Source organism: Drosophila nasuta, chromosome 3, assembly GCF_023558535.2.
Source record: "Drosophila nasuta strain 15112-1781.00 chromosome 3, ASM2355853v1, whole genome shotgun sequence".
In the NCBI taxonomy this organism is placed as follows: Eukaryota; Metazoa; Arthropoda; class Insecta; order Diptera; family Drosophilidae; genus Drosophila; species Drosophila nasuta.
In genome coordinates, this window is record NC_083457.1 from 35655204 (window position 1) to 35679004 (window position 23801).

General features: G+C 39.4%; 5 protein-coding genes across 5 annotated transcripts; 2 read left to right on the forward strand and 3 right to left on the reverse strand.

Moving 5' to 3' along the window:
- The first annotated feature begins 4421 nt into the window (after window positions 1–4421).
- LOC132792590 (dendritic arbor reduction protein 1-like) lies at window positions 4422–6134 on the forward strand. Its single transcript, XM_060802019.1, has 2 exons — window positions 4422–4918; window positions 4973–6134. The coding sequence occupies exons 1-2, from the start codon at window positions 4602–4604 to the stop codon at window positions 6051–6053; spliced, it is 1398 nt and encodes a 465-aa protein (XP_060658002.1). The 5' UTR covers window positions 4422–4601; the 3' UTR covers window positions 6054–6134.
- A 296-nt stretch (window positions 6135–6430) lies between these two features.
- LOC132788206 (GATA zinc finger domain-containing protein 10-like) lies at window positions 6431–8719 on the reverse strand. Its single transcript, XM_060795537.1, has 3 exons — window positions 8677–8719; window positions 8298–8379; window positions 6431–8243 (listed from the first exon to the last, which is right to left on the reverse strand). Exons 1-3 carry the CDS (start codon window positions 8717–8719, stop codon window positions 6431–6433), a joined length of 1938 nt encoding a protein of 645 aa, XP_060651520.1.
- A 4214-nt stretch (window positions 8720–12933) lies between these two features.
- Window positions 12934–14147, reverse strand: LOC132791773 (uncharacterized). The gene has a single exon (XM_060800826.1). It carries the CDS (start codon window positions 14089–14091, stop codon window positions 12955–12957), a length of 1137 nt encoding a protein of 378 aa, XP_060656809.1. The 5' UTR covers window positions 14092–14147; the 3' UTR covers window positions 12934–12954.
- Window positions 14148–17285: 3138 nt separating this feature from the next.
- Window positions 17286–19020, forward strand: LOC132789035 (dendritic arbor reduction protein 1-like). The gene is made up of 2 exons (XM_060796768.1): window positions 17286–17793; window positions 17848–19020. Exons 1-2 carry the CDS (start codon window positions 17474–17476, stop codon window positions 18725–18727), a joined length of 1200 nt encoding a protein of 399 aa, XP_060652751.1. The 5' UTR covers window positions 17286–17473; the 3' UTR covers window positions 18728–19020.
- Window positions 19021–19086: 66 nt separating this feature from the next.
- On the reverse strand, window positions 19087–21670 carry LOC132789034 (transcription factor SPT20 homolog). Its single transcript, XM_060796767.1, has 2 exons — window positions 21196–21670; window positions 19087–21141 (listed from the first exon to the last, which is right to left on the reverse strand). Exons 1-2 carry the CDS (start codon window positions 21501–21503, stop codon window positions 19308–19310), a joined length of 2142 nt encoding a protein of 713 aa, XP_060652750.1. The 5' UTR covers window positions 21504–21670; the 3' UTR covers window positions 19087–19307.
- Between the last annotated feature and the right edge of the window lie 2131 nt (window positions 21671–23801).

Genomic DNA, 23801 nt, shown 5'->3' on the forward strand with positions numbered 1-23801 from the left:
AAAATCCACATACATAAAAAAGATTTTTGCAACAAGCAGAGAAACGAGTATGAGAACTGCCAGCTTGATCACTTTTCGATTATTATTTAATTAAAACTAATTTTCATTGTACATTTATGAAAGCAACTTAAGATATAGACATCGATTGAAAATCAAAAATAACAATGGAGTATAAAAGTTTTTAAATTTCTATAGTTAGATTAAAAAAAAAGTTTTATTAAACCCTTGAAATGAAGTAGGCGATTGTTTATTTTCATAGAAAAACATTTAAACGTGTTCAAATAAATTCTGGACTTAAAATGATCTAAATCCAAACGATCTAATTTAGAAGCTGATAATTCTTGCTGTCTGGCAGGAGCAGACCGCAACAACAATTGGGTCAACGAATGCAAAATTGGGTTGAATAATAAATTAATAAAAGACGAACATAAAATGTTTTGCTCCGAAAGTTGTGAGCACGGCATTAATGCGACCTCATCTGGACGTATTTTGTGTTCAAAGAAGTCTACTGCTCCATTGGAGCATCAATCGTGTCACATATATTGGATATATAGTTTATCTCCCCGTCCGGCATCTACAGCATCATCTTTCCCTAAGATCCGAATAAGAAAATAGACTTTTTCCTCGTCTTACAACATAAATAATTTTTTGATAATATTATAAATTGTGAATACACAACAGACAACAAAGTTATTTCAAATGAAACCAAAATTTCACATAGCAACTTTGATTATTCTGAACAACTTTATGTGTTTAACATTTCAAGTGCTTACCTCATTACTTTATTTTACTAAAAATAAATCAAAATACTTTTTGCCTTTCTGTGAAGCTTTTTTTATTTATTTTTTAATTATTTTAAAATTGAATACAATCCACAGATAAATACCAAATGCAATTTTATTGTTATTATTGTTTTTTTAAAACAAGTTTTCAATAAGTCGTCGAAGAAATGTGAGGAGAAAGATCATAGCTGATGATTTTTGGGGCCACGAGGCCACCGAAGCTCTTTTCACCTCTGTGATAGATGCCAATGCCGGCTAAAGGTAATGGCGGTTTCAACTCGACATTCTGCAGATCAATCAATGGAAGATATACATTTTTTTCGAATATTGCGAAAATACATGTTCGTAAATTCTAGATATTGGGTATCCTTCGATAATTTTAAATTATTTCGAGTAAATGCTGGAAATTTCCGATTGTTGACGCTTATTTTTTTGTCGGTTGTAAAGATTTTCTTTCGATTGCCAAATGCCATTTATCTGCGGATCAACTAATTCACCCTTCACGAAATCGAATTTACTGAGATGAACTTTCAGATTCAGATGTTCATTCACAACCTGGAAACGCACGCCGGTTACGACAAATGCATTATCATCTGTTTTAATTACATCATCCAGATCTATAGCGCGGCTTTGGTCACTCAATTTATGGTAGTCGACTCCCTCTTTGACATTGAAATTACCGATTTCATAGTTATCGATTGGTATCCACTCCACAGTTGATTTATTGATGAGACCACGGGGCAAGAGTTCTCCCTGCTGTATTTGCAAATGGAATATGTGATTCTTATTCACAAATCGTATTCCAGTCACAACTTTGTTGGCTTTAACATCCGATAATGTTTCTCGAAGATTGAAATAGCGATCCCCATTTTCTTCATTAAGTTCGACAACGGCGAAGGTTTCATTATACACACGTTCATCGGGATCCCGTCGCCAAAGAGCACGATCAGCTTTCTCCGTTACATGCTTGAGAGAATTGAGAGCATTTTTAGTGATCTCATCATAGTTGTGTCGAACGGCATTCCTTTTTGTAATAAAATTTCCATTTGCAGAGACCTTTTTAATCATCAATGAATATTCGATCAGAATATATGCCATAAGTTCGCCCAGCGCTATTTCTTTATATAACGAGTAATATAATTGTTGAGGAGACTGTTGTTTTTCGTAATTTAAATTGTTAGGAATTTCAGATATATTCCGCAATTCATTAAAACTCTTTATGATTTTTTTACATTCATCATCGTGCTGTTTACATTCAAATCCGTGGATTATCTGATAAAACACATTTGTAGAGTTTGGGTCAAGTGGGAACCGGTCGATGGTTAGCCCAGAAATTGATTCAACAAAATTATCGAAGTATTGTGGGATGTAATCGCCCATTCCGTAATAGAACTTAAAATATCCGAAGCTTCGTAAAAGGTTTGATGAATCTTCTATTATTTGGAATTTGGTATCAAAATCCAAATACGACCATATTTCGGAGAGTGTTAATTGATCGTTGATTTCACGAACTTGTATGGTGACATTATTCAAATGTTGAATCACTTTGAGTTGATTTTCGCGGATCTTTGCCGTTTCAAAGTTGCCCGTTTCTTTATCTAATTCATCAATATCCGAGCGCACAAATGTGATTATCTCTTTAGCTGCCTTTATAAAACACGTGTCGACATTAATCGGGTCGAGGATCGGTGTTGAATGACTGGACTGGATAAAGATTAACAACACCAGTAGAGATGGCAAGGAAACCGCCAATGGTAGTACCTTCATCGCACTTAATTTTTGTTATTTGTGACTATAAATATTTTAAAACAAAACTGCGACCGCCAACGAACAAATCGCAACTAAAACTAAACTGAGCTCAAGAGCTCTTTAATAACACTTGCTCGTTTTTTATCGAATATTAAAAAATTTCTGATTTGAGCAAAATATCTGGCACGAACTGTTCTCTGTATTTATTTAATAAGACGGACTACGCTCATCAAATAACTAAAATACACTGGAAGCAAAAATAAACAAGTATGAAAGCTACAGTCGAGTGTACTCGACTGTGAGATACCCGCTACCCATTTTGAATAAAAGCAATATATTTTGCGGTATTATTCTCAAAATATACCAAATATACTGCAAAAATACTAAAAACATACCAAATGGTATATGTGGTATATCGATATAGTACCGCATTCAAAATATACCATAGACGGCACAATATACCAGATTGTCAGCCAAAGCAACTAAGACCTCTAGTAAGTAGGCGTTTTTGCCCATACAAAAGTATTTCTTTAATAACTGCGACAATTTTTATCTGATCGCAACCAAATTTTCAGGGATCATAACTACTATAGTTATTACTGTATATACCAAAATTCGTAACTCTAGCTTTAAAATTACGTTTGCTATTCGATTTTTTTGATTTGCAGGGGCGGAAGTGGGCGTGGCAAAAATTTGAAACAAACTTGATCTGCGTGCAAACATAACAAATGCTGTCGAAAAAAAATTATAGCTCTATCTCTTATAGTCTCTGAGATCTAGGTGTTCATACGGACAGACGGACAGACGGACAGACGGACATGGCTATATCGTCTCGGCTGTTGACGCTGATCAAGAATATATATACTTTATAGGGTCGGAGATGCCTCCTTCTACCTGTTACATACATTTCCTGCCGGCACAAAGTTATAATACCCTTCTACCCTATGGGTAGCGGGTATAAAAATATTAATTAGCTCAACACTTTTATATATTATGTATTCAAATATTTTAAAGAAAAGTATTTAGTACTTAATATGTTTTCACTTCTAATCAATAAGCCTTTTTAATTCGCTTTGTAATGTATTCTATCAGTTTTTTTAAGATCGTATCGACGCATTTCCCTGAAATTATTTATGTTTTCCCACTTATATTTTCTGTACACAATAATTATAGTATGCATATACATAATTATAGTCTTCCCACATTTTTTTCAGTGTGCTAAAATTTATTTTGTTATTCGTTGCCGAAGTGGTGTGTTGTGGCAAAAAAAAAGCCTATTGAGTGGTAATACTGGGCGTGTGCCGTTAGAGGCCTGCGAAAGAAAATTTTATTGCTGTGCCGACCACTGATTTATAGACATACGGGAATTCTTAGAAAAAATTATTTGTACTTCTACGAAAAATATCAGAAAAATTAATAAATTAATTTTGATTTTAAAGTGTTTGTTATATACATTTATACCACGTTTATTCGAGTAAAATAAATTAAACATGATTGATATTAGAAACGATGCAGGGCAATATTTCTAGAGTGGATTTGATCTATATTTTGTTGGTTAGTTTGAGGTTGAAACTACTCTGTTTAGTTTTGCTAGATTCATATTGTTTATAGATATAAATTTCTATACGTCGTCTCTACAAAAGAAAAATCCACATATGTACATAAAAAAGATTTTTGCAACAAGCTGAGAAACGAGTATGAGATTTAGTAAAAAATTAAAACTAATTTTCATTGTAAATTTATGAAGGCAACTTATGATATAGCCATCGATTGAACATCGAAAATAACAATGGAGTATCAAAGTTGTTAAATTTCTATGGGTAGATTAGATCTATAGGTAGAAAAAAAAGTTTTATTAAACCCTTGAAATGAAGTAGGCGATTGTTTATTTTCATAGAAAAACATGTAAATGTGTTCAAATAAATTCTGGACTTAAAATGAGCTAAATCCAAACGATCTAATTTAGAAGCTGATAATTCTTGCTGTCTGGCAGGAGCAGACCGCAACAACAATTGGGTCAACGAATGCAAAATTGGGTTGAATAATAAATTAATAAAAGACGAACATAAAATGTTTTGCTCCGAAAGTTGTGAGCATGGCATTAATGCGACATCATCTGGGCGCATTTTGTGTTCGAAAAAGTCTGGTGCTCCAGTGGAGCAGCAATCGTCTCAGATGGGACAACAACAACATCTGCTCCAGCATCAACAACAGCATCAGCGGCAGCAGCAGCAGCAACAACAGCGATTGCGTTTCGATCCTCAGCAACCGAGTTGCAGCATGTTTTGTGATGCATTGCCCCCAGCAGATTTGTGGATGCAGAACTGCAATTCGGCGCCACAGCGCATGGGCACCTGCATTGTGACCGAGGGGCCAGAGGGCTTAAGGTAGTTGAAGTTAATCCTGTGGTATTCTGTTCTGTATTAGTTTTATTTATATAGCATCGACTGCAATGTGCCAATTCCGAATTCCTTTAATCTGGATGGGTACAACCCGCAGTTGTTGTCATTCCTAGCGACACCCGGCGGTAACGACAACACCAATAACAATAATAATCTTGGTGTGTCATTGCCGGTTGATCAGCTGCCTCAGTCAGTCAAGCAAACCAAAGTAGAACGTAACCGAAAGAAGTCACAACAGCAATCGCAATCAACAGCTAGCGTGTGTCATTGTTGTTCTACAAGTTATCCAACAAGTTATGCGCCCTCGACTGAGATGAGCCCCGACATGAACGCTTCTCCTCCAGTGACTGTTATGCCAGTTAATCAGCTATTGGCCTACCTCAGCGGTGTAATGTGTCCGCCAGCAGCAGCAACTACATCGCCTCCGTATCCTCCTCAAAATCTGCCACCAGCTCCATCTTGCTGTCATATTCAAGTACACAGTTTGCAGCCTATGCAACAGCAACAGCAGCAACAACAACAACTACCTCCAACATTTGCTGCTCAGCCGCCAGCATTGATGCGCTTCGAGTTACCCTGCATGCTCACGGGATTCACATCGGGTCAATTGCATCCCGAGCAGCCGCAGCCACCGTTCGCCCTGCAGCTCTTGCCATTGCCATATGCCGGATCCATGCCCTCCATGCCTTCCATTCCTCCATTACCAATTCCAGCTGAAAGTTTGTCTACGCAGTCGAAGCCAACGAAACTCTCTACATCGACGCAGTCTACAGAAACTTGTGTCCCTCCCCCTGCAACACCACCCCTTACACCACCAGCACCTTCAACAGCATCATCGCCAACTCATTCGTTACCATGTTCGAATCTAGGAGATGGGCCCAAAAAACCTATTTTAATCAGTAGGAAAGCGGGTCCACAACGCAACAATATTGATGCACAACACTCCTACGGCCGTAGACCATCATTTCCGCTGGGAAATGGCAATGGAAATGGCTGTAGAAATGGTAATAGAATCAGTAATACAAATGGTAATGGCAATAGCTGCATGAACCCACCTTGGTATTGCTCGCACTGTTCCCATTGCTGCTATCATCCCTGTGATCTTCATCAGCGATCGTAGGCGTATCGAAGTTAAACCATAGTACTAAATCAATGATGAATAAATAAACATTTGAATTAAGTTTATATTTCCAGAATCTTAGACATAGTTTTAGCTTTTTTTATTTACACTTAAAATATATTATTTACAACTTTTTGTGATCTATTTGAAATAGATGTCGAAAATAATCAATCTACTTATGCATATGAGTAGTAGTAGTAAAACACATTTCAAATACTATTATACATGGAAACATGGAATAAATTAAATTTTGGTTGTGAATTTATCTGAAAGTAATATTACCCATTCGAAAATAGCAAAGGCACTTTAAAAATTGCAAATCACAAGATATATGTACATATATACTATATATAATACAATGCATAATATAATACATTTTATGGATTTCTTGATTCCATGTCATTTAAATAGTTTGTGACATAATTGCTGATGATGGACGTAATTGCAGTTTGTTCAATTGCCTGATTCACATGGTTTCTCTCGTTGGCAACTGTTGCAGATGTGTCAGGACGGGAAAAGTGTGCTGCAGTTGCTGCAGTAACATTTTTCAGGCGAAGCGCGTCTCTTGGTGGAGCAGCTGGTGTTGCATATGGTGGATATAACATCATATTATTGGCTCTATGATCGATGGTGTGGCGACGTCTCATCATGCGCCCACTGCGAGGAGGTTGTTGCCTGATGTCAGTGCGATATGCAACTGGTGGTGGTGGTGGTTGCATTGGCGTTGGTCGCAGTGATGCTAGTGTTGTTGTCGTCACTGGTGGGGGCGGTAGCGGTGGCGGTGGCATCAGTGTGTTATTGGAATCTACCAGCTGCGACTCGGCGTATTGCGAGAAGGCATCCTGAAAGCACTGCAAACGTGGTTGATACGGAGGAGGTTGCAGCTGACGCAAATAATATTGATGTTGCTGCTGCTGCTGATGTTGGTGTTGCTGCTGACTATAAGTGAGCTGAAGCTGTTGCTGCTGCTGATACTGCAGTTGTCGTTGTTGTTGATGCTGCTGTTGGTGAGGATGTTGATGATGGTGATGATATTGTTGTTGAGGATGCTGCTGCCATTGCCACGATCTGGAGCGCTCTTGCAACTGTCGATGCTTCTCAGCAATGCGCTGTTCTAAGCTGTCTAAGTCCTCTTTTAGCTGTCTCTTCAGTTGATCCCTTTGAGCATGCAAACTATCCTCATGTTTTTTACTCTCCACCATTTTGTGCATAAAGAAACGATGATAATCAGCGTGTTGCCGCTCGCTTAGCAATCGATCCGCATAGACTTCTTTGAGTGTATTATTTAAACACTTTAATTTCTCCTCCTCCTGGCACTTTAAGCGCTGATATTGTGCATTCAATTGCTGCAACTCTTCTTGTCCCGCCTCCAAATGTTGATGCTCTTGATGGGACATTTGATACGATGGCTGCTGTTGCTGCCACAAAGGAACTAATTGTTGCTGTCGCTGTTGCTGTTGTTGATTTTGCTGCTGCTGTTGTTGATGTTGCTGCTGCTGTTGTTGTTGCTGATGTTGAGAACTCAGAACAAGTGCATATTTATCGTACTGCAACTGCGTCCATTCACTGTCACCCATCGAACTATCTATAAAATGTGGCTGCAGATTTTGATTCATTAGACTAACAGCATTGTTGTTAACGATGCTAGATTCCGGCAAGTCTTCAGTTTGTAGTTGTGGCAAGATGATGCGATGCATAAGTTGCTGACGAAGTGGCTCCATATCGCGTGAATTGGCTGTTGTTGCTGCTGGCAGTCGATTTGCTGCAGCAGCAATATGTGGCTGATATTGTTGTTGAGGATGCTGCTGCTGTTGGTGTTGCTGCTGTAGCCGTTGTTGGTCTTGCTGACGTTGTACCTCCAAGTGCTGTACTTCTACTACTTGCTGTGATTGCTCAACGACCTCGGCGCATGGACGAGGCGATGGCTGCTGCTGTGGCTGCAATTCAGCAGACACCACCTCCACAATCACTTGATGATGTTGCTGTGATTGTTGCTGAGAAGCTGTCTCACTTGATGTGTTGGGCATTTCGCTGTAGCCCACTTGAATATCAACGCTAGCAGACAGACTTATATCCTCCAGGACTCCCATCTTTCGGCTGTTATCGCTGCAGTCCGGATTGTGCCAACGGAAGAGCGGCAATTGTTGCTGATCCTGTTTATCCGCCAGCAGCTCCTTGGCACTGCTACGACTATAATATACATATAATTGTCGTAATTTATTCGTTTAATTGCTTTTCACTCACCTTAAGTCCAAGCTGGAGGATCGCTTCAATTGACGTTTTGACACGCGCTCTATCAGCTCATCGGTACCATCCTCTTCGGTCTCTGACACAACGATTAAGTATTGTTCTCGCTTAACTCACATAGGATATCTTTCTATTGCTTTGTCAAGCGTATTATTTTCATGATGCTCCAAGGGATTTTGTAGCTGATTTTCACACGCAGGGTTTGATTCGATCACATACTTCGAAAGCGCCTAAAAACTTTCAAGATCAACAATGCGTGGTTCCTTTAATTGAGCTTCTTCCTTCTCCTCAATAAGGTGATCTTTGTTATTCCAGTCATTATCCAAAATTAATGAAAATTATATTTATAATCTGCACTTTATGAGAGCTAACTTACTTAAGCGGTGAAAGTATTTCCTTAAAAATGTAAAGAGTGTCATGGGCCTTATCCTACGTCTGCTCAGCACTGATAAATAAGGATTTATAATTATTATTTTTTATATCTTACTCATTTATAATCAGCTCTGAGCTTATTGTTACCAAAACGGAGTGGGAATCGGATTCAGACTCGGATTGGGATTCGTATGCGTTCATGTCGAGCTGTCAACTTAGAGCTCTGTCCACCGCTTTTATACTACCCACATACTAATTCGATAACAATGTTCTTCAAAAAAACATTCGATACATATTTGGTAAGGCAGGATGCATCGAACGTGGGTTTCTCAAGTAAACAGCTATCTCATAAAAACTCCCGAGATAGTTTAATCATAAGGTCTAGTCGGAAGGACTCTCGAGATTTGCGGATAATCCGGATGCATTATCTAAGTCAGCTCACAGCAAAGTTAGAGAAAACATTTCTGGCAAAGAATCAAAAAGTTATTTACTAAGTAAGTCTAAGACTCAATTGATAGACAGAAGGTATAAAAACGATCGAATTAACTCTGATACAACTATTAGAAAAAAAATCTAAAGAATCGCCTCGACCAAGTCAGGAAAATAATGCAATTGAATTGACCTTCCGTCAAAAACTGCATACCTTTTTGAAGTCATTTGCTCCTTCGTTAGGAGTTGTGTCAAATATTTCTCAAACATTGATGAAGCGTTCAGTAACAGAACCAAATAATTTAAATCCCAATGAAACAACGCATCGCTTAGTGGGCACAATAAATAAGCCAATTGATAGTTTAGAAAAATCCTTTACTTCCCAAAAATCGGAGTGATCTGAGTTAAGACGGAGATCTAAAAATCAAGGCAGTGATTCAAGTCACACCAGTAAATCTATGATACACCATGAAAGAGACGATGCTGCTGCAATTAAAGTTTGTTTTAAAGGCGATCAGAGTTTAGAATTGAACAAATCAGATACATTTATGCAATCCAAGCGAGGGACATCAAAGAACGATACCAAAGTGTGGACAAACTCTAAGGAATCGCACAACTCCCTGAGAGGACAAGATTCTAATCTTAAATCAAAGATAGTATGTTAAGAAGCTCTCAGAACCAGTAGCGATCCACAGCAGGTCGAAGTCAAACCAATTTGAAATTGAATCGAGTTGTATCACAATTTTTGAATAGTTTCTCCGAGCTTTATTACGAATCCCTAAAGCAAAATAAGGATAAGTATAACTATATTAGAGGTGGAGATAATCAACGAAGAAGTAGACGCGGTTCAGATGTGCATCAGAATCTTATAGAGTTGATAAACAGCACAATATGCGCTTCGATCAGAATGATGAAAAATCTAGGAGAACAAACAAAGTTCCTATATTGAGCGCAGATGAATCTAACTTTTTTTAAATATGTTAGTTCGCAGCTTGCCATTGTCGCAACAAAATTATCAATGGCTTGAACACGCGACATCAGATATTGATAGTCGTGAGCTAACTGCGACTCGGCAGAAAGTTCGTGAAAATCGTATTGACTGACCTCCAAACGTTCTGCAAGAAAAACTCCATCAAGTAAGTGTGAAATGAATACTATCTAACATAGTCTAACATAATATTCTCAGCAGCTACAATGCCGACAATCGCAAGCCTGTGGTCTTGGTGCCCTTTCGACCAGACAGCCAACATCACGGAGGAGTGCTTGGCATGTGCAAACCCGATAAGTGGTAAGTATCAGCATTTTAAGTTAGCCTCGTTAATAATGTGTTCATAGGAGATAGCTGAAGTTGCCTAAATGTTGCCAGCTAGAAAATCGAACAAAAAGGAACCATCTGAATCATCAAACATTTTCCTTAAAAATAAGAGATTAACTGGACGATATAAGTCAACTCCAAGTCGTGAGTCGAAGTTACAACGGTCGGATTTCTCTTCCAAGCGATGCCAGTGCTCTAAACGTCAATCGGAACTAATCGTAAGAAAACACTGTTTATTATACAGAACCGGTTTGGGGATACCACAATCTAATCAAAGTGGTGAAACAAAACCGTCTGCGTCCCAACGTGTCTCTCATTCATTTCAAAGAAACAACAGAGAGCAATCGGCAAATAATCCATCTAAATCACCAGAGAATGTTGCACGGTCATCGCCAACTGAGGAAACACAGCAAGAGACCCAACAAAAGTCAGCTGAAAATCCAGAAAAGGGCTCAATCCCAAGAAATGATAAGGGCGAATTACAAAGTACTCCATTTAAATCACCAGAGACTCGTTCTCTTAATGCACACGCATCTCACAGCGAAGAACGACACTCTCTTACGTATTCCTCACATTTTATGACATCTCAATCTGATCAAAGCACTGGGCCTACTTCTCCATCCTATGATTCGGTCCCTTCAAAAGTCGGTAGCAGAATTTCCTGAAATCGGGCAAAGCAAGCACGGTATCGTTCTAAGTCTCCAAAATCGAAATCCTCTTTAAGAGCAAAAAGGCGATCATAATTGCTCAAATCACGCTCTCATCGAAATAATAAACGCGAAAGTTTTCAGGAAGCGCATTATTTAAAGTTTGGAATTCAACCTTCCTTGCGAACAAATAGACACCAACCCGAATTCGATCGGAACAGACGAAAAAACTTCTAGGGGTGGAGATAAGGTAAATCGTTTTAAGGATGAACATCAAGTAAGACGTGATCATTCTAGAAATCAACAAACGGAACCAAATCATACTGCTGACCATAATGCATATCGTTTTAATAATGATCACCGAGTAAGACGTGAACATGAACAGAAAAGTCCCAGTGCTGCACAAAATATAAATCGTTTTAAAGATGAGCATCGGGAGTTCAAACATTAGAAATCAACAATCGCAGTCGTCAAGTCGATCTGGTAAAATCAAAAGAAATATCAGTTTCAGTAGTGAACAACAAGTACAACATGAAGACTCGAAGTCTCAGATATCTCACGGTAAAGTTCAGCAAATGCAAAAGAATTCTGATGAAGAAGAGCGGCCTTACCATCAAAGACCCAAATCACCGGCATGTCCAGGGGCACATAATTTGCGAAATGTTGAGCAATCACCAAGGGAAACTCATGCAACAATAGATGACGTTAAGATTATTATGAAGCCGCGCCCCTTGCGGTCAACCAGTGTTGAAGATCTAACAGCATTGAAAACAACAGCAGCAGCACCTTTATGTGCGTCGATTGAACACAAAGGTCTAGAACAGGATAGTCTAGAATATTGCGATTGCATAAAAAACTACAGAGAACTGAAGCGCCAACAGGAGTTGCAATTGCAAGAGGTATTCAGGCAGACGAATGAAGCATATGAGAGATGCTTGGAAAGACAGCGACCGTTGCAGGGAACTGAAACAATTAAGTGCGGTCTACAGCAACATGGGCCAAAAACTGATTCCTGTTTTGAGAAAATGCAACAGCAGCAATACATGGAACGACAGCAGCGACAAGTCGCTCAGCAGCAGTGGTACGAGGCACAGCAGCAACTGCAGCAGCAACGGGAGAAGCAACGACTTAGGTATCAGCAGCAGCAACAGCCACATCATATACAAGTAGAAGAAGAATGCAATTGTAGATATAGGCAACAGCATTTAGATAGCAATCAAATTTCCGCCTATTTGCATCAGCAACAACAGAATCATCATCAATGTATACTACATTTTTTTGATATTCTTTTGCGGCAAAGCACTAACTGAGGTGCAAGTGCGTCCAAAGCGTGCCATATAGAGTTTATTGGACGCAGCTGTTCCAGACAACTTGTAACGCACTTTTTTCGCAATCTTGTCGAGCTTGGCGGCAGATGCAGCTAATGTTTCCTCTACTAACTTTTTTGAAAGTTGTTCTGAAGGATTCTGTGAATCGGATTTGTTTTCTAATTGCTTCTTCCTTTGTTGCTGCTGCGATTGTTGATGCTGTGTCGGTATTTGCAGTAGTTGGTATGGCTGTATGGTTGCAGTCTGTGCTGTTTCAACAGTTGTTGATGTGGAACTGGCTGCTGTTGTGGGGCCGGTTGCTGTTGTTGCGCCCGTTGCTGTTGTGGACCCTGCTGTTGTTGTGGTGCCTGTTGCTGTTGTGGCGCTTGTTGCTGTTGTGGACCCTGTTGCGGCGCCTGTTGTTGCATTGGACAGCTGGCGTAATGTACCCGTCCAAAATCAGACATATTGTAGTTTGACATTGGATAGTATAGACAATGATTGCAAATCTGCGTGGACCAGTTGGCAGCAGGACAATCCTGGCATTGTTGCAGTGATAATGTCTCTAAAATATTATGGCTGCATTACTCGGACATCGTGGGCCCAAAGCCAAGCGTGGTCTGTGCTAAAGTGGGTCCCAACAAGCAGCAATTGCCATATGTTGTTGACATTGCAGGGTATTGCTGTTGATGCTGTTGTTGCTGTGGCTGGAGAAAGCAGGTGTTAGTTGCAGGCAGGCAGTAGTTGCTCTTCACTGGCTGTGGGAGACAACAGTTATTGCAGCTGTTACTTATGCAAGGCTGCAAATTGGAGCAACAATTGCAATAGCTGTGCGTCGCTGCTGGCAACAACAGTTGTTGCTGTTGTTGGATCTGCTGCTGTTGCAATGGCTGTTGCTGCGCCTGCATAATAACGGGCATGTTTGCTGTAGATGGAGGTGAAACGGTGATGGTCACATGTGGTGCACTGACGACCGGGGCTGCCAATGTTGCTGATGACAATGTCGAATTGTTGAAAGGCAGCGATCTCAATTGATTCAGCCGTCGCAGCGAGGGCACTTGAAGATGCTTTCTGCTGCTGGAGGAGCTAGCGTTGTGCGATAGCTCCACATTGTTGTAAGTGTGGTCGGTGGCCTGACAACCACGACTGTGGCCTGGCAAGCGAGAGCGCATGGCGCATTGCAGAAGAAACTCATCGGTTTGGGAGCCTGTGTGGGCGCCAATATCACACGGCGATGTCTGTTGCTGGGCGTGGCAGTGCTGCTGTTGGTGGTGGTGGCAAGTGGTGCTATCGAAGTGATTCTGCAGCGTATCCTCAATGCGTTTGCGCATCAGCGCATCTTCAAGAACCACAAAGCTCGGCTTGCCGCGCACATTTTTATTATAGATCTTAACGAAACGATCGTGCATGGCATCAAACGATTGCGCATCAATGCTCACAATGCTGCCATTCTCATCCTGCTCGACGTCAGAGCTGCCGGTGGCATCCTCTTCGATGAGTGCAATTCGAATGCGTTGTTTTCCCTTTCCCAATCTCTTTTTCGCCTTATGGTTGCAATTACTCTGCTGGCAGAATTCTTCCTGGTTTTTTTGATTTACTTCGATCTTGCCATTATCATCGACGGTGACAACAAAACTGCGCATCCCATTGTGCTGCTCCATCTGAGTAATATCACAGTTATTGGTATTATAGTTTATCTCCCCGTCCGGCATCTGCAGCATCAACTTTCCCTAAGATCCGAATAAGAAAATAGACTTTTTCTTCGTCTTACAACATGAATAATTTTTTGTTTATATAATGAATTGAGAATATACAATTGACAACTAAGTTACTTCAGATGAAACAATAATTTCACATAGCAACTTCGATTATTCTGAAAAACTTTTTTTTTACATTTCAAATCAACTACTATAAAAGAAAATACCTTTTGCGTTTCTGTGAAGCTTTTTTATTTATTTTTTAATTTTTTTGAATGCAATCCACAGACAAATACGAAATGCAATTTTATTGTTATTATTGTTTTTGATATAAAAGCTTTCAATAAGTCGTCGAAGAAATGTGAGGAGAAAGATCGTAGCTGATGATTTTTGGGGCCACGAGGCCACCGAAGCTCTCTTTACCTCTGTGATAGATGCCAATGCCGGCTAAAGGCAATGGCGGATCAAATTCGACATTCTGCAGATCAATCAATGGAAGATAAGCTTTACTTTGAATATCGTGTATATACATGTTGGTAAATTCTAGATATTGGGTATCCTTCGATAATTTTAAATTATTTCGATTAAATGCTGGAAATTTCCGATTGTTGACGCTTATTTTTTGTCGGTTGTAAACATTTTCTTTCGATTGCCAAATGCCATTTATTTGCGGATCAACTAATTCACCCTTCACGAAATCGAATTTACTGAGATGCACTTTCAGATTCAGATGTTCATTCACAACCTGGAAACGCACGCCGGTTACCACAAATGTATTATCATCTGTCTTAATTACATCATCCAGATCTATAGCGCGGCTTTGGTCACACAATGTATGATAGTCGATTCCCTCCTTAACATTAGAATTACCGATTTCATAGTTATCGATTGGTATCCACTCCACAGTTGATTCATTGATGAGACCACGGGGCAAGAGTTCTCCCTGCTGTATTTGCAAATGGAATATGCGATTCTTATTCACAAATCGTATTCCAGTCACAACTTTGTTGGCCTTAACGTCCGATAATGATTCTCGAAGATTGAAGTAACGATCACCATTTTCTTTATGAAGTTCGACAACGGCGAAGGTTTCATTATACACACGTTCATCGGGATCCCGTCGCCAAAGAGCACGATCAGCTTTCTCCGTTGCATGCTTGAGAGAATTGAGAGCATTTTTAGTGATCTCATCATAGTTGTGTCGAACAGCATTTCTTTTTGTAATAAAATTGTCATTTGCAGAGACCTTTTTAATCATCAATGAATATTCGATCAGAATATATGCCATAAGTTCGCCCAGCGCTATTTCTTTATATAACGAGTAATATAATTGTTGAGGAGACTGTTGTTTTTCATAATTTAAATTGTCAGGAATTTCAGATATACTCCGCAATTCATTAAAACTCTTTATGATTTTTTTACATTCATCATCGTGCTGTTTACATTCAAATCCGTGGATTATCTGATAAAACACATTTGTAGAGTTTGGGTTAAGTGGGAACCGGTCGATGGTTAGCCCAGAAATTGATTCAACAAAATTATCGAAGTATTGTGGGATGTAATCGCCCATTCCGTAATATAACTTAAAATATCCGAAGCTTTGTAAAAGGTCTGATGAATCTTTTATTATTTGGAATTTGGTATCAAAATCCAAATACGACCATTCTTCGGAGAGTGTTAATTGATTCTTGATTTGACGAACTTGTATGGTGACATTATTCAAATGTTGAATCACTTTGAGTTGATTTTCGCGGATCTTTGCCGTTTCAAAATTGCCCGTTTCTTTATCTAATTCATCAATATCTGAGCGTACAAATGAGATTATCTCTTTAGCTGCCTTTATAAAACACGTGTCTACATTATTCGGATCTAGAATCGGTGTTGAATGACTGGACTGGATGAAGATTAGCAGTACCAGTAGAGACGGCAAAGAAATCGCCAATGGGAGCAGCTTCATCGCACTTTATTTTTTTTATATGTGACTATTATTATTTTAAAACAGAACTGCGTCCGCCAAAGAACAAATCGCAACTAAAACTAAACTGAGGGCCAGATCTGTTTAATAATAACACTTGCTCGTTCTTTATCGAATATTAAAAAATTGTTGATTTGAGCAAAATATCTGAACGAACTGTTCTATGCGATTATTTAAGAGGACGGTCTGCGCTAATCAAATAACCAAAATACACTGGAAGCTAATTCAACTATGTTTAAGCATTCTAACAAAAGTAAGAGAAGTACAAAATTAAATTTAATGAGGTCATTAATGTCTAAAGTAAAATTATATAGGCCGTCATTTAACTTTCCACGTTCGTGTACGTGTAAATAAAATTAATATCAATACTAATCCAAAAATAAAAAATATTAATCAGCTCAACATTTTTATATATTATATATTATGTATTAAAATATTTGAAAGAAAAGTATTTAGTACTTATTATGTCCTCTCTTCTAATCAATAACCATTTGAAATACTTATTGATATGTATGACATCAGATTTTTTTAAGATCATATCAACGGATTTCCCTGAAATTATTTATGTTTTCCCACTTATATTTTCTGTACACAATATCTATAGTCTTCCCACATTTTTTTCAGTGTGGTAAAATTTATTTTGTTATTCGTTGCCGAAGTGGTGTGTAGTGTTAAAAAAAAACCTATTGAGTGATAATACTGTGCGTGTGCCGTTAGAGGCCTGCGAAAGAAAATTTTACCACTGATTTATAGACATATGGAAATTCTTAGAAAAAATTAGGTGGCATGTGTTTTTAATGTTTGTACTTCCACGAAAAATATCAAAAAATTTAATAAAATAATTTTGATTTTAAAGTGTTTGTTATATACATTTATACCACGTTTATTCGAGTAAAATAAATTAAACATGGTTGATATTAGAAACGATGCAGGGCAATATTTCTAGAGTGGATTTGATCTATATTTTGTTGGCTAGTTTGAGGTTGAAACTACTCTGCTTAGTTTTGCTAGATTCAGATTGTTTTTTTTTATAGAAATATATTTAAAATAAATTTCTATACGTCGTCTTGGTCTAATTCTTGGAAAAACAAAAGAAAAATCCACATACATAAAAAAGATTTTTGCAACAAGCAGAGAAACGAGTATGATAATTTCCATCTTGATCACTTTTCGAAGTTTTTAAATTTCTATAGTTAGATTAAAAAGAAAAGGTTTATTAAACCCTTGAAATGAAGTAGGCGATTGTTTATTTTCATAGAAAAATATTTAAATGTGTTCAAATAAATTCTGGACTTAAAATGAGCTAAATCCAAACGATCTAATTTAGAAGCTGATAATTCTTGCTGTCTGGCAGGAGCAGATCGCAACAACAATTGGGTCAACGAATGCAAAATTGGGCTGAATAATAAATGAATAAACGACGAACATAAAATGTTTTGCTCCGAAAGTTGTGAGCACGGCATTAATGCGACCTCATCTGGGCGCATTTTGTGTTCGAAGAAGTCTGCTGCTCCAGTGGAGCAACAATCGTCTCAGATGGGACAACAACAGCATCTGCTCCAGCAACAACAACAGCATCAGCGGCAGGAGCAGCAGCAGCAGCAACAGCGATTGCGTTTCGATCCTCAGCAACCGAGTTGCAGCATGATTTGTGATGCATTGCCGCCTGCAGATTTGTGGATGCAGAACTGCAATTCGGCGCCACAGCGCATGGGCACCTGCATTGTGACCGAGGGGCCAGAGGGCTTAAGGTAGCTGAAGTTAATCCTGTAAAATTATGTTCTATAGTAGTTTTATTTATATAGCATCGACTGCAATGTGCCAATTCCGAATTCCTTTAATCTGGATGGGTACAACCCGCAGTTGTTGTCATTCCTAGCGACACCCGGCGGTAACGACAACATCAATAACAATAATAATCTTGGTGTGTCATTGCCGGTTGATCAGCTGCCTCAGTCTGTCAAGCAAACCAAAGTAGAACGTAACCGAAAGAAGTCACAACAGCAATCGCAATCAACAGCTAGCGTGTGTCATTGTTGTTCTACAAGTTATCCAACAAGTTATGCGCCCTCGACTGAGATGAGCCCCGACATGAACGCTTCTCCTCCAGTGACTGTTATGCCAGTTAATCAGCTATTGGCCTACCTCAGCGGTGTAATGTGTCCGCCAGCAGCAGCAACTACACCGCCTCCGTATCCTCCTCAAAATCTGCCACCAGCTCCATCTTGCTGTCATATTCAAGTACACAGTTTGCAGCCTATGCAACAGCAACAGCAGCAACAACAACAACCACCTCCAACATTTGCTGCTCAGCCGCCAGCATTGATGCGCTTCGAGTTACCCTGCATGCTCACGGGATTCACATCGGGTCAATTGCATCCCGAGCAGCCGCAGCCACCGTTCGCCCTGCAGCTCTTGCCATTGCCATATGCCGGATCCATGCCCTCCATGCCTTCCATTCCTCCATTACCAATTCCAGCTGAAAGTTTGCCTACGCAGTCAAAGCCAACGAAACTTTCTACATCGACGCAGTCTACAGAAACTTGTGTCCCTCCCCCCTGCAACACCACCCCTTACACCACCACCCCTTACACCATCAGCACCTTCAACAGCATCATCGCCAACACATTCGTTACCATGTTCGAATCTAGGAGATGGGCCCAAAAAACCTATTTTAATCAGTAGGAAAGCGGGTCCACAACGCAACAATATTGATGCACAACACTCCTACGGCCGTAGACCATCATTTCCGCTGGGAAATGGCAATGGAAATGGCTGTAGAAATGGTAATAGAATCAGCAATACAAATGGTAATGGCCATAGCTGCATGAACCCACCTTGGTATTGCTCGCACTGTTCCCATTGCTGCTATCATCCCTGTGATCATCATCAGCGATCGTAGGCGCATCGAAGTTAAACCATAGTACTAAATCAATGATGAATAAATAAACATTTGAATTAAGTTTATATTTCCAGAATTTTAGACATAGTTTTAGCTTTTTTTTATTTACACTTAAAATATATTATTTACAACTTTTTGTGATCTATTTGAAATAGATGTCGAAAACTTACTTATGTATATGAGTAGTAGTAATACCATACACATTTGAAATACTATTATAAAAACATGGAATAAATTTAATTTTGATTGTGAATTTATCTGAAGGTAATATTACCCATTCGGAAATAGCAAAGGCACTTTAAAAATTGCAAATCACAAGATATACATACATATAATATAAAACTATGTATAATATAATACATTTTATGGATTTCTTGATTCCATGTCATTCAAATAGTTTGTGACATAATTGCTGATGATGGACGTAATTGCAGTTTGTTCAATTGCCTGATTCACATGGTTTCTCTCGTTGGCAACTGTTGTAGATGTGTCAGGTCGCGAAAAGTGTGCTGTAGTTGCTGCAGTGACATTTGTCCGGTGAAGTGCGTCTCTTGGTGGAGCAGCTGGTGTTGCATATGGTGGATATAACATCATATTATTGGCTCTATGATCGATGGTGTGGCGACGTCTCATCATGCGCCCACTGCGAGGAGGTTGTTGCCTGATGTCAGTGCGATATGCAACTGGTGGTGGTGGTTGCATTGGCGTTGGTCGCAGTGATGCTAGTGTTGTTGTCGTCACTGGTGGGGGCGGTAGCGGTGGCGGTGGCGGTGGCATCAGTGTGTTATTGGAATCTACCAGCTGCGACTCGGCGTATTGCGAGAAGGCATCCTGAAAGCACTGCAAACGTGGTTGATACGGAGGAGGTTGCAGCTGACGCAAATAATATTGATGTTGCTGCTGCTGCTGATGTTGGTGTTGCTGCTGACTATAAGTGAGCTGAAGCTGTTGCTGCTGCTGATACTGCAGTTGTCGCTGTTGTTGATGCTGCTGTTGGTTAGGATGTTGATGATGGTGATGATATTGTTGTTGAGGATGCTGCTGCCATTGCCACGATCTGGAGCGCTCTTGCAACTGTCGTTGCTTCTCAGCAATGCGCTGTTCTAAGCTGTCTAAGTCCTCTTTTAGCTGTCTCTTCAGTTGATCCCTTTGAGCATGCAAACTATCCTCATGTTTTTTACTCTCGACCATTTTGTGCATAAACAAACGATGTAAATCGGCGTGTTGCCGCTCGCTTAGCAATCGATCCGCATAGACTTCTTTGAGTGTATTATTTAAACACTTTAATTTCTCCTCCTCCTGGCACTTTAAGCGCTGATATTGTGCATTCAATTGCTGCAACTCTTCTCGTCCCGCCTCCAAATGTTGATGCTCTTGATGGGACATTTGATACGATGGCTGCTGTTGCTGCCACAAAGGAACTAACTGTTGCTGTCGCTGTTGCTGTTGTTGATGTTGTTGATTTTGCTGCTGGTGTTGTTGTTGTTTTTGATGTTGCTGCTGCTGGTTTTGTTGCTGATGTTGAGAACTCAGAACAAGTGCATATTTATCGTACTGAAGCTGCGTCCATTCACTGTCACCCATCGAACTATCTATAAAATGTGGCTGCAGATTTTGATTCATTAGACTAACAGCATTGTTGTTAACGATGCTAGATTCCGGCAAGTCTTCAGTTTGTAGTTGTGGCAAGATGATGCGATGCATAAGTTGCTGACGAAGTGGCTCCATATCGCGTGAATTGGCTGTTGTTGCTGCTGGCAGTCGTTTTGCTGCAGCAGCAATATGTGGCTGATATTGTTGTTGAGGATGCTGCTGCTGTTGGTGTTGCTGCTGTAGCCGCTGTTGGTCTTGCTGACGTTGTACCTCCAAGTGCTGTACTTCTACTACTTGCTGTGATTGCTCAACGACCTCGGCACATGGACGAGGCGATGGCTGCTTCTGTGGCTGCAATTCAGCAGCCACCACCTCCACAATAACTTGTTGATGTTGCTGTGGTTGTTGCTGAGAAGCTGTCTCACTTGATGTGTTAGGCATTTCGCTGAAGCCCACTTGAATATCAACGCTAGCAGACAGACTTATATCCTCCAGGATTCCCATCTTTCGGCTGTTATCGCTGCAGTCCGGATTGTGCCAACGGAACAGCGGCAATTGTTGCTGATCTTGTTTATCCGCCAGCAGCTCCTTGGCACTGCTACGACTATAATATACATATAATTGTCGTAATTCATTCTTTTAATTGCTTTTCACTCACCTTAAGTCCAAGCTGGAGGATCGCTTCAATTGACGTTTTGACACGCGCTCTATCAGCTCATCGGTGCCATCCTCTTCGGTCTCTGACACAACGATTTCCTCCAAAATTATGCAACACTCTTCATCGCTGGGCAATTTCTCTTGATTCAAATTAGGCATTATTTGGGTTTCCGCTTTCATTTGCGATTTTTTGTCTTCAAGCAGCTTTCTTTTCTCCTCAGTCTTCATTCTCTGCTCCCTTAACTTTCTCCTCTTCAATTGCTGCGCCACAAAACGAGCTCGGCCTGATCCAACTGGAAACTTTAGCATTCGTAAGCGGTAGTCACTGTGTTTGCTGATTCGATCCAAGTTATTTACGGTTGTGGGAAATCTTCGCTGATGCAGCTCACTACGAGCCAATTCCCGAGGGATAAACAGATTATCGTCACAATAAACACTGGCGCGACGTTTTTTTGTCTCCGCTCTGCAATATGAAAAACAAATTGCTAAGCTTTGTTTTCATTTTTATTTAAATCGACGTACATTGAAAGCGAGTGTCTTTCTTCCAAAACTAGTGGTCTTTCCTCTCGATCTCTTGGGCGATTTTCTTCCTTGTTTTCCGATGCCTGTTCTGTTATAACACTGTATAATATGATTTGCATTAGTAATTATTAAGTATTGTTCTTGCTTAACTCACATTGGATTTCTTTCTATTGCTTTGTCAAGCGTATTATTTTCATGATGCTCTAAGGAATTTTGTAGCTGATTTTCACACGCAGGGTTTGCTTTTTCACTAAAAAATAAAATTAAATGTATTTGAAAAATATGAAATATTTTTTTAAAAGATCACATACCTTAAAAGCGACTGAAAGCTTTCAAGACCAACAATGCGGTCTTCACCTTCCTTTAATTGAGCTTCTTCCTTCTCCCCAATAAGGTGATCTTTGTTATTTCTGACATTATCCAAAATTAATAAAAATTTCCATCATAATCTGCACTGTCTGAGAGATAACTTACTTATGCGGTGAAAGTATTTTCTCGAAAACGTAAAGAGTGTCTTGGGCCTCATCCGATGTCTGCTCAGCACTGACCTCGTTCTTCTCTTTCTCGTTTCTATTATTATATAATTTATGTTAAAATAAGGATTTATAATTTTTTTTTTTATTTCTTACTCATTTATAATCAGCTCTGAGCTTATTGTTACCAAAACGGAGTGGGAATCGGATTCAGACTCGGATTGGGATTCGTACGCGTTCATGTCGAGCTGTCAACTGTATGCACTTAGAGCTCTGTCCACCGCTTTTATAGCCCACAGTCAAATTCAGTATCAATGTTTACAAAAACTCACATTCAACGGAGGATTTCATTGAATTGATTGACTCTTGGTTTTGTGAAATTCGATAGTCTTTCGTCTATCAAAGCGGTCCTCCACATACAATCCAAAAAAACACATCAGTCGCACTACAATCAAATAAACACATCAATATTTACTGAATTATGAGGTTTCAACAATAATTTAGCTGTTTCACTTTACAATATTATAGTTCGATTTATACTAGCCCACGTCAGCTTTTATGACAACTGATCTTAATCCGATTACACAAAAGCGTTTAAACTTTGGATAAAAAACTTTAGCTATCTTGTACAACTTAAACCTTATTGATCAGCGTCTCATTCCAAAATCAATTACAATTATGATACATGAATAATTCACAGAATTGTGTTTCTGAAAATCTCTTCTTACTTTTGCACTTGACGCGCGCGAAGCTTTGTCGTTAGGCTGCACATAATTTAGTTTATTTGCAATCACAACTCGATGCTTTGGTGCGCCAACCAATAATAAACAAATGACAAGAGCGTTCCATTTTCAGACTGAAGGCTCCTTAATTTCGGTTTCGGGTCTTGGAGCAACGTAGGCGCGACGAAATTTTAGCCGACGCAAACAATGAGCGAGCTTCGCGTTGCAGAGCCGAATGCTAAATGAGTGCAACAGAAATTAACAAATAATAATAATACAATATGTGAGTGCATGTGTGACTACCGCAACACCTATGTGACCGAACAATTATGGCGCATAGAAAAGTCTAAAGTGGGGAAAACTAAATTAAGATATCCGTTAGATAGTACAAAAATAAGTTCATAATGAACATGGTAAGAGGATTGTACACGTATAGCACAAGCTGACTAAACTGCGGTTAACCACAGTTAGGGACACGTCAGCGCAGTTCGTGTACGCCGTAAATGTCGACCGAATACTCGGCCGCCCATTGATGGCCATCGGCTGTATAGGTGTCCAGCCTGACCACTTATAATTCCTTAACATTTAAATGTGACTGCAACTGTAATTGTGTTGTGGTGTCTTTGAACTTAGCTAGACTGTCTATAGATAACTTTTATAATGCAAAACTGATTCTAATAATAGCTACGGTTTTAATAGTGTTCAACAAGTTGTCAATTAATTATGTTTGTCGAACTTATATGTGATTCATTCACAATAGTAATTCCTCTTATTGGTAATAATTAAAATATTTAGTTAAAATCACTTTATTTGAATTACAAAAAAATTACTACACATATATTTTTAATTTTCAATCCAACATTAAATTTTAAATTTGAAATTAGCGCAAT

Bases quoted from the DNA above. Each gene is read 5' to 3' on its own strand.
- LOC132788206 (XM_060795537.1), bottom strand. From the start codon at position 8,719: ATGACACTCTTTACATTTTTAAGGAAATACTTTCACCGCTTAA. The intron at 8,380-8,676 runs GTAAGTTAGCTC...TCGTTGTGTCAG, and splicing joins GAAATACTTTCACCGCTTAA to AGACCGAAGAGGATGGTACC. The intron at 8,244-8,297 runs GTGAGTGAAAAG...TGTATATTATAG, and splicing joins TCCTCCAGCTTGGACTTAAG to TCGTAGCAGTGCCAAGGAGC.
- LOC132789035 (XM_060796768.1), top strand. From the start codon at position 17,474: ATGTTTTGCTCCGAAAGTTGTGAGCACGGCATTAATGCGACCTCATCT. The intron at 17,794-17,847 runs GTAGCTGAAGTT...TTATTTATATAG, and splicing joins GAGGGGCCAGAGGGCTTAAG to CATCGACTGCAATGTGCCAA.
- LOC132789034 (XM_060796767.1), bottom strand. From the start codon at position 21,503: ATGCTAAAGTTTCCAGTTGGATCAGGCCGAGCTCGTTTTGTGGCGCAG. The intron at 21,142-21,195 runs GTGAGTGAAAAG...TGTATATTATAG, and splicing joins TCCTCCAGCTTGGACTTAAG to TCGTAGCAGTGCCAAGGAGC.
- LOC132791773 (XM_060800826.1), bottom strand. From the start codon at position 14,091: ATGCTGCAGATGCCGGACGGGGAGATAAACTATAATACCAATAACTGT.
- LOC132792590 (XM_060802019.1), top strand. From the start codon at position 4,602: ATGTTTTGCTCCGAAAGTTGTGAGCATGGCATTAATGCGACATCATCT. The intron at 4,919-4,972 runs GTAGTTGAAGTT...TTATTTATATAG, and splicing joins GAGGGGCCAGAGGGCTTAAG to CATCGACTGCAATGTGCCAA.